Source organism: Oncorhynchus tshawytscha, unplaced genomic scaffold (assembly GCF_018296145.1).
Source record: "Oncorhynchus tshawytscha isolate Ot180627B unplaced genomic scaffold, Otsh_v2.0 Un_contig_3339_pilon_pilon, whole genome shotgun sequence".
NCBI lineage: Eukaryota > Metazoa > Chordata > Actinopteri > Salmoniformes > Salmonidae > Oncorhynchus > Oncorhynchus tshawytscha.
The window spans coordinates 1,955-15,211 of NW_024608061.1; the positions used below are offsets into that span (position 1 = coordinate 1,955).

At 44.2% G+C, this 13,257-nt stretch overlaps 1 protein-coding gene across 1 annotated transcript in view; it reads right to left on the minus strand.

Annotated features, from left to right (window-relative positions):
- Positions 1–13,257, minus strand: part of LOC121843247 (ankyrin-3-like) — a gene marked incomplete at its 3' end in the record, with an annotated part of 17,387 nt that continues 4,130 nt past the window's right edge. Inside the window, 1 exon segment of the mRNA XM_042312832.1 lies at positions 1–99. Coding sequence (XP_042168766.1) covers positions 1–99 — 99 coding nt within the window.

A 13,257-nucleotide genomic window follows, 5' to 3' on the forward strand; every position in this document is an offset into this window, starting at 1 on the left:
CTTAGTCTCTGGGTCAACAGTGGCCCCCTGGTTAACCAGCACCTCAGCTACGTTGACCTTGTCGTCCTGAGCTGCCAGGTGGAGAGGAGTCAGACCACTCTGAGAGGAGAGGACACAGGACAGGACATAACACATTAAAACACAGGACAGGACACAGGACAGGACATACCACATTAGAACACAGGACATACAACATTAGAACACAGGTTAGGACATACCACATTAGAACACAGGACAGGACATACCACATTAGAACACAGGACAGGACATACCACATTAGAACACAGGACAGGACATACCACATTAGAACACAGGACAGGACATACCACATTAGAACACAGGACAGGACATACCACATTAGAACACAGGACAGGACATACCACATTAGAACACAGGACAGGACATACCACATTAGAACACAGGACAGGACATACCACATTAGAACACAGGACATACCACATTAGAACACAGGACAGGACATACCACATTAGAACACAGGACAGGACATACCCCATTAGAACACAGGACAGGACATACCCCATTAGAACACAGGACATGACATACCACATTAGAACACAGGACAGGACATACCCCATTAGAACACAGGACATGACATACCCCATTAGAACACAGGACAGGACATGACATACCACATTAGAACACAGGACAGGACATGCCACATTAGAACACAGGACATAACACATTAGAACACAGGACAGGACATACCACATTAGAACACAGGACAGGACATACCACATTAGAACACAGTACAAGACATACCACATTAGAACACAGGACAGGACATGACATACCACATTAGAACACAGTACAAGACACAACACAGGACAGGACAGGACATACCCCATTAGAACACAGGACAGGACATGCCACATTAGAACACAGTACAAGACACAACACAGGACAGGACAGGACATACCCCATTAGAACACAGGACAGGACATGCCACATTAGAACACAGGACAGGACATGACATACCACATTAGAACACAGGACAGGACATACCACATTACAGGACAGGACATACCCCATTAGAACACAGGACAGGACATGACATACCACATTTGAACACAGGACAGGACACATTAGAACACAGGACAGGACATACCACATTAGAACACAGGACATAACACATTAGAACACAGGACATGACATACCACATTAGAACACAGGACAGGACATACCACATTAGAACACAGGACAGGACATACCACATTACAGGACAGGACATACCCCATTAGAACACAGGACAGGACATGCCACATTAGAACACAGGACATGCCACATTAGAACACAGGACAGGACATACCACATTAGAACACAGGACAGGACATACCACATTAGAACACATGACAGGACATACCACATTAGAACACAGGACATACCCCATTAGAACACATGACAGGACATACCACATTAGAACACAGGACATACCCCATTAGAACACATGACAGGACATACCACATTAGAACACAGGACAGGACATACCACATTAGAACACAGGACAGGACATACCACATTAGAACACAGGACAGGACATACCACATTAGAACACAGGACAGGACATACCACATTAGAACACAGGACAGGACATACCCCATTAGAACACAGGACAGGACACATTAGAACACAGGACATAACACATTAGAAGACAGGACAGGACATACCACATTAGAACACAGGACATACCACATTAGAACACAGGACAGGACATACCCCATTAGAACACAGGACAGGACATGCCACATTAGAACACAGGACAGGACATGACATACCACATTAGAACACAGGACAGGACATACCACATTACAGGACAGGACATACCCCATTAGAACACAGGACAGGACATGACATACCACATTAGAACACAGGACAGGACACATTAGAACACAGAACAGGACATACCACATTAGAACACAGGACAGGACATACCACATTACAGGACAGGACATACCCCATTAGAACACAGGACAGGACATGCCACATTAGAACACAGGACATGCCACATTAGAACACAGGACAGGACATACCACATTAGAACACAGGACAGGACATACCACATTAGAACACAGGACAGGACATACCCCATTAGAACACAGGACAGGACATGCCACATTAGAACACAGGACAGGACATGACATACCACATTAGAACACAGGACAGGACATACCACATTACAGGACAGGACATACCCCATTAGAACACAGGACAGGACATGACATACCACATTAGAACACAGGACATGACACATTAGAACACAGGACAGGACATACCACATTAGAACACAGGACAGGACATACCACATTACAGGACAGGACATACCCCATTAGAACACAGGACAGGACATGCCACATTAGAACACAGGACATGCCACATTAGAACACAGGACAGGACATACCACATTAGAACACAGGACAGGACATACCACATTAGAACAATGACAGGACATACCACATTAGAACACAGGACATACCCCATTAGAACACATGACAGGACATACCACATTAGAACACAGGACATACCCCATTAGAACACATGACAGGACATACCACATTAGAACACAGGACAGGACATACCACATTAGAACACAGGACAGGACATACCACATTAGAACACAGGACAGGACATACCACATTAGAACACAGGACAGGACATACCACATTAGAACACAGGACAGGACATACCCCATTAGAACACAGGACAGGACACATTAGAACACAGGACATAACACATTAGAAGACAGGACAGGACATACCACATTAGAACACAGGACATACCACATTATAACACAGGATAGGACATACCACATTAGAAGACAGGACAGGACATACCACATTAGAACACAGGACAGGACATACCACATTATAACACAGGATAGGACATACCACATTAGAACACAGGACAGGACATACCCCATTAGAACACAGGACAGGACATACCACATTAGAACACAGTACAGGACATACCACATTAGAACACAGGACAGGACATACCCCATTAGAACACAGGACAGGACATACCACATTAGAAGACAGGACAGGACATACCACATTAGAACACAGGACATACCACATTATAACACAGGATAGGACATACCACATTAGAAGACAGGACAGGACATACCACATTACAACACAGGACATACCACATTATAACACAGGATAGGACATACCACATTAGAACACAGGACATACCACATTAGAACACAGGACAGGACATACCCCATTAGAACACAGGACAGGACATGACATACCACATTAGAACACAGGACAGGACATACCACATTAGAACACAGGACAGGACATACCACATTAGAACACAGGACAGGACATACCCCATTAGAACACAGGACAGGACATACCCCATTAGAACACAGGACATGACATACCACATTAGAACACAGGACAGGACATACCCCATTAGAACACAGGACATGACATACCCCATTAGAACACAGGACAGGACATGACATACCACATTAGAACACAGGACATGACATACCACATTAGAACACAGGACAGGACATACCACATTAGAACACAGGACAGGACATACCCCATTAGAACACAGGACAGGACATACCACATTAGAAGACAGGACAGGACATACCACATTAGAACACAGGACATACCACATTATAACACAGGATAGGACATACCACATTAGAAGACAGGACAGGACATACCACATTAGAACACAGGACATACCACATTATAACACAGGACAGGACATACCACATTAGAACACAGGACATACCACATTAGAACACAGGACAGGACATACCCCATTAGAACACAGGACAGGACATGACATACCACATTAGAACACAGGACAGGACATACCACATTAGAACACAGGACATACCACATTAGAACACAGGACAGGACATACCACATTAGAACACAGGACAGGACATACCCCATTAGAACACAGGACAGGACATACCCCATTAGAACACAGGACATGACATACCACATTAGAACACAGGACAGGACATACCCCATTAGAACACAGGACATGACATACCCCATTAGAACACAGGACAGGACATGCCACATTAGAACACAGGACAGGACATACCCCATTAGAACACAGGACATGACATACCCCATTAGAACACAGGACAGGACATACCACATTAGAACACAGGACAGGACATACCACATTAGAACACAGGACAGGACATACCACATTAGAACACAGGACAGGACATACCACATTAGAACACAGGACAGGACATACCACATTAGAACACATGACAGGACATACCACATTAGAACACAGGACATACCCCATTAGAACACATGACAGGACATACCACATTAGAACACAGGACATACCCCATTAGAACACATGACAGGACATACCACATTAGAACACAGGACAGGACATACCACATTAGAACACAGGACAGGACATACCACATTAGAACACAGGACAGGACATACCACATTAGAACACAGGACAGGACATACCACATTAGAACACAGGACAGGACATACCCCATTAGAACACAGGACAGGACACATTAGAACACAGGACATAACACATTAGAAGACAGGACAGGACATACCACATTAGAACACAGGACATACCAGATTATAACACAGGATAGGACATACCACATTAGAAGACAGGACAGGACATACCACATTAGAACACAGGACATACCACATTATAACACAGGATAGGACATACCACATTAGAACACAGGACAGGACATACCCCATTAGAACACAGGACAGGACATACCACATTAGAACACAGTACAGGACATACCACATTAGAACACAGGACAGGACATACCCCATTAGAACACAGGACAGGACATACCACATTAGAAGACAGGACAGGACATACCACATTAGAACACAGGACATACCACATTATAACACAGGATAGGACATACCACATTAGAAGACAGGACAGGACATACCACATTACAACACAGGACATACCACATTATAACACAGGATAGGACATACCACATTAGAACACAGGACATACCACATTAGAACACAGGACAGGACATACCCCATTAGAACACAGGACAGGACATGACATACCACATTAGAACACAGGACAGGACATACCACATTAGAACACAGGACAGGACATACCACATTAGAACACAGGACAGGACATACCCCATTAGAACACAGGACAGGACATACCCCATTAGAACACAGGACATGACATACCACATTAGAACACAGGACAGGACATACCCCATTAGAACACAGGACATGACATACCCCATTAGAACACAGGACAGGACATGACATACCACATTAGAACACAGTACAGGACATACCACATTAGAACACAGGACAGGACATACCCCATTAGAACACAGGACAGGACATACCACATTAGAAGACAGGACAGGACATACCACATTAGAACACAGGACATACCACATTATAACACAGGATAGGACATACCACATTAGAAGACAGGACAGGACATACCACATTAGAACACAGGACATACCACATTATAACACAGGACAGGACATACCACATTAGAACACAGGACATACCACATTAGAACACAGGACAGGACATACCCCATTAGAACACAGGACAGGACATGACATACCACATTAGAACACAGGACAGGACATACCACATTAGAACACAGGACATACCACATTAGAACACAGGACAGGACATACCACATTAGAACACAGGACAGGACATACCCCATTAGAACACAGGACAGGACATACCCCATTAGAACACAGGACATGACATACCACATTAGAACACAGGACAGGACATACCCCATTAGAACACAGGACATGACATACCCCATTAGAACACAGGACAGGACATGCCACATTAGAACACAGGACAGGACATACCCCATTAGAACACAGGACAGAACACAGGACAGGACATACCACATTAGAACACAGGACAGGACATACCACATTAGAACACAGGACAGGACATACCACATTAGAACACAGGACAGGACATACCACATTAGAACACAGGACAGGACATACCACATTAGAACACAGGACAGGACATACCACATTAGAACACAGGACAGGACATACCACATTAGAACACAGGACATACCCCATTAGAACACATGACAGGACATACCACATTAGAACACAGGACATACCCCATTAGAACACATGACACGACATACCACATTAGAACACAGGACAGGACATACCACATTAGAACACAGGACAGGACATACCACATTAGAACACAGGACAGGACATACCACATTAGAACACAGGACAGGACATACCACATTAGAACACAGGACAGGACATACCCCATTAGAACACAGGACAGGACACATTAGAACACAGGACATAACACATTAGAAGACAGGACAGGACATACCACATTAGAACACAGGACATACCACATTATAACACAGGATAGGACATACCACATTAGAAGACAGGACAGGACATACCACATTAGAACACAGGACATACCACATTATAACACAGGATAGGACATACCACATTAGAACACAGGACAGGACATACCCCATTAGAACACAGGACAGGACATACCACATTAGAACACAGTACAGGACATACCACATTAGAACACAGGACAGGACATACCCCATTAGAACACAGGACAGGACATACCACATTAGAAGACAGGACAGGACATACCACATTAGAAGACAGGACAGGACATACCACATTAGAACACAGGACATACCACATTATAACACAGGATAGGACATACCACATTAGAACACAGGACATACCACATTAGAACACAGGACAGGACATACCCCATTAGAACACAGGACAGGACATGACATACCACATTAGAACACAGGACAGGACATACCACATTAGAACACAGGACATACCACATTAGAACACAGGACAGGACATACCCCATTAGAACACAGGACATGACATACCCATTAGAACACAGGACAGGACATGACATACCACATTAGAACACAGGACAGGACATGCCACATTAGAACACAGGACATAACACATTAGAACACAGGACAGGACATACCACATTAGAACACAGGACAGGACATACCACATTAGAACACAGTACAAGACACAACACATTACAGGACAGGACATACCACATTAGAACACAGGACAGGACATACCACATTAGAACACAGGACAGGACATACCACAACACAGGACAGGACATACCACATTAGAACACAGGACAGGACATACCACATTAGAACACAGGACAGGACATACCACATTAGAACACAGGACAGGACATACCACATTAGAACACAGGACAGGACATACCACATTAGAACACAGGACAGGACATACCACATTAGAACACAGGACAGGACATACCACATTAGAACACAGGACAGGACATACCACATTAGAACACAGGACAGGACATACCACATTAGAACACAGGACAGGACATACCACATTAGAACACAGGACAGGACATGACATACCACATTAGAACACAGGACAGGACATACCACATTAGAACACAGGACATACCACATTAGAACACAGGACATAACACATTAGAACACAGGACAGGACATACCACATTAGAACACAGGACAGGACATGACATACCACATTAGAACACAGGACAGGACATACCACATTACAGGACAGGACATACCCCATTAGAACACAGGACAGGACATGCCACATTAGAACACAGGACATGCCACATTAGAACACAGGACAGGACATACCACATTAGAACACAGGACATACCCCATTAGAACACATGACAGGACATACCACATTAGAACACAGGACAGGACATACCACATTAGAACACAGGACAGGACATACCCCATTAGAACACAGGACAGGACATACCACATTAGAACACAGGACAGGACATACCACATTAGAACACAGGACAGGACATGACATACCACATTAGAACACAGGACAGGACACAACACAGGACAGGACATACCCCATTAGAACACAGGACAGGACATGCCACATTAGAACACAGGACAGGACATGACATACCACATTAGAACACAGGACAGGACATACCACATTACAGGACAGGACATACCCCATTAGAACACAGGACAGGACATACCACATTAGAACACAGGACATAACACATTAGAACACAGGACAGGACATACCACATTAGAACACAGGACAGGACATGACATACCACATTAGAACACAGGACAGGACATACCACATTACAGGACAGGACATACCCCATTAGAACACAGGACAGGACATGCCACATTAGAACACAGGACATGCCACATTAGAACACAGGACAGGACATACCACATTAGAACACAGGACAGGACATACCACATTAGAACACATGACAGGACATACCACATTAGAACACAGGACATACCCCATTAGAACACATGACAGGACATACCACATTAGAACACAGGACATACCCCATTAGAACACATGACAGGACATACCACATTAGAACACAGGACAGGACATACCACATTAGAACACAGGACAGGACATACCACATTAGAACACAGGACAGGACATACCACATTAGAACACAGGACAGGACATACCACATTACAGGACAGGACATACCCCATTAGAACACAGGACAGGACATGCCACATTAGAACACAGGACATGCCACATTAGAACACAGGACAGGACATACCACATTAGAACACAGGACAGGACATGACATACCACATTTGAACACAGGACAGGACACATTAGAACACAGGACAGGACATACCACATTAGAACACAGGACATAACACATTAGAACACAGGACATGACATACCACATTAGAACACAGGACAGGACATACCACATTAGAACACAGGACAGGACATACCACATTACAGGACAGGACATACCCCATTAGAACACAGGACAGGACATGCCACATTAGAACACAGGACATGCCACATTAGAACACAGGACAGGACATACCACATTAGAACACAGGACAGGACATACCACATTAGAACACATGACAGGACATACCACATTAGAACACAGGACATACCCCATTAGAACACATGACAGGACATACCACATTAGAACACAGGACATACCCCATTAGAACACATGACAGGACATACCACATTAGAACACAGGACAGGACATACCACATTAGAACACAGGACAGGACATACCACATTAGAACACAGGACAGGACATACCACATTAGAACACAGGACAGGACATACCACATTAGAACACAGGACAGGACATACCCCATTAGAACACAGGACAGGACACATTAGAACACAGGACATAACACATTAGAAGACAGGACAGGACATACCACATTAGAACACAGGACATACCACATTAGAACACAGGACAGGACATACCCCATTAGAACACAGGACAGGACATGCCACATTAGAACACAGGACAGGACATGACATACCACATTAGAACACAGGACAGGACATACCACATTACAGGACAGGACATACCCCATTAGAACACAGGACAGGACATGACATACCACATTAGAACACAGGACAGGACACATTAGAACACAGGACAGGACATACCACATTAGAACACAGGACAGGACATACCACATTACAGGACAGGACATACCCCATTAGAACACAGGACAGGACATGCCACATTAGAACACAGGACATGCCACATTAGAACACAGGACAGGACATACCACATTAGAACACAGGACAGGACATACCACATTAGAACACAGGACAGGACATACCCCATTAGAACACAGGACAGGACATGCCACATTAGAACACAGGACAGGACATGACATACCACATTAGAACACAGGACAGGACATACCACATTACAGGACAGGACATACCCCATTAGAACACAGGACAGGACATGACATACCACATTAGAACACAGGACATGACACATTAGAACACAGGACAGGACATACCACATTAGAACACAGGACAGGACATACCACATTACAGGACAGGACATACCCCATTAGAACACAGGACAGGACATGCCACATTAGAACACAGGACATGCCACATTAGAACACAGGACAGGACATACCACATTAGAACACAGGACAGGACATACCACATTAGAACACATGACAGGACATACCACATTAGAACACAGGACATACCCCATTAGAACACATGACAGGACATACCACATTAGAACACAGGACATACCCCATTAGAACACATGACAGGACATACCACATTAGAACACAGGACAGGACATACCACATTAGAACACAGGACAGGACATACCACATTAGAACACAGGACAGGACATACCACATTAGAACACAGGACAGGACATACCACATTAGAACACAGGACAGGACATACCCCATTAGAACACAGGACAGGACACATTAGAACACAGGACATAACACATTAGAAGACAGGACAGGACATACCACATTAGAACACAGGACATACCACATTATAACACAGGATAGGACATACCACATTAGAAGACAGGACAGGACATACCACATTAGAACACAGGACATACCACATTATAACACAGGATAGGACATACCACATTAGAACACAGGACAGGACATACCCCATTAGAACACAGGACAGGACATACCACATTAGAACACAGTACAGGACATACCACATTAGAACACAGGACAGGACATACCCCATTAGAACACAGGACAGGACATACCACATTAGAAGACAGGACAGGACATACCACATTAGAACACAGGACATACCACATTATAACACAGGATAGGACATACCACATTAGAAGACAGGACAGGACATACCACATTACAACACAGGACATACCACATTATAACACAGGATAGGACATACCACATTAGAACACAGGACATACCACATTAGAACACAGGACAGGACATACCCCATTAGAACACAGGACAGGACATGACATACCACATTAGAACACAGGACAGGACATACCACATTAGAACACAGGACAGGACATACCACATTAGAACACAGGACAGGACATACCCCATTAGAACACAGGACAGGACATACCCCATTAGAACACAGGACATGACATACCACATTAGAACACAGGACAGGACATACCCCATTAGAACACAGGACATGACATACCCCATTAGAACACAGGATAGGACATGACATACCCCATTAGAACACAGGACATGACATACCACATTAGAACACAGGACAGGACATACCACATTAGAACACAGGACAGGACATACCCCATTAGAACACAGGACAGGACATACCACATTAGAAGACAGGACAGGACATACCACATTAGAACACAGGACATACCACATTATAACACAGGATAGGACATACCACATTAGAAGACAGGACAGGACATACCACATTAGAACACAGGACATACCACATTATAACACAGGACAGGACATACCACATTAGAACACAGGACATACCACATTAGAACACAGGACAGGACATACCCCATTAGAACACAGGACAGGACATGACATACCACATTAGAACACAGGACAGGACATACCACATTAGAACACAGGACATACCACATTAGAACACAGGACAGGACATACCACATTAGAACACAGGACAGGACATACCCCATTAGAACACAGGACAGGACATACCCCATTAGAACACAGGACATGACATACCACATTAGAACACAGGACAGGACATACCCCATTAGAACACAGGACATGACATACCCCATTAGAACACAGGACAGGACATGCCACATTAGAACACAGGACAGGACATACCCCATTAGAACACAGGACATGACATACCCCATTAGAACACAGGACAGGACATACCACATTAGAACACAGGACAGGACATACCACATTAGAACACAGGACAGGACATACCACATTAGAACACAGGACAGGACATACCACATTAGAACACAGGACAGGACATACCACATTAGAACACATGACAGGACATACCACATTAGAACACAGGACATACCCCATTAGAACACATGACAGGACATACCACATTAGAACACAGGACATACCCCATTAGAACACATGACAGGACATACCACATTAGAACACAGGACAGGACATACCACATTAGAACACAGGACAGGACATACCACATTAGAACACAGGACAGGACATACCACATTAGAACACAGGACAGGACATACCACATTAGAACACAGGACAGGACATACCCCATTAGAACACAGGACAGGACACATTAGAACACAGGACATAACACATTAGAAGACAGGACAGGACATACCACATTAGAACACAGGACATACCACATTATAACACAGGATAGGACATACCACATTAGAAGACAGGACAGGACATACCACATTAGAACACAGGACATACCACATTATAACACAGGATAGGACATACCACATTAGAACACAGGACAGGACATACCCCATTAGAACACAGGACAGGACATACCACATTAGAACACAGTACAGGACATACCACATTAGAACACAGGACAGGACATACCCCATTAGAACACAGGACAGGACATACCACATTAGAAGACAGGACAGGACATACCACATTAGAACACAGGACATACCACATTATAACACAGGATAGGACATACCACATTAGAAGACAGGACAGGACATACCACATTACAACACAGGACATACCACATTATAACACAGGATAGGACATACCACATTAGAACACAGGACATACCACATTAGAACACAGGACAGGACATACCCCATTAGAACACAGGACAGGACATGACATACCACATTAGAACACAGGACAGGACATACCACATTAGAACACAGGACAGGACATACCACATTAGAACACAGGACAGGACATACCCCATTAGAACACAGGACAGGACATACCCCATTAGAACACAGGACATGACATACCACATTAGAACACAGGACAGGACATACCCCATTAGAACACAGGACATGACATACCCCATTAGAACACAGGACAGGACATGACATACCACATTAGAACACAGTACAGGACATACCACATTAGAACACAGGACAGGACATACCCCATTAGAACACAGGACAGGACATACCACATTAGAAGACAGGACAGGACATACCACATTAGAACACAGGACATACCACATTATAACACAGGATAGGACATACCACATTAGAAGACAGGACAGGACATACCACATTAGAACACAGGACATACCACATTATAACACAGGACAGGACATACCACATTAGAACACAGGACATACCACATTAGAACACAGGACAGGACATACCCCATTAGAACACAGGACAGGACATGACATACCACATTAGAACACAGGACAGGACATACCAC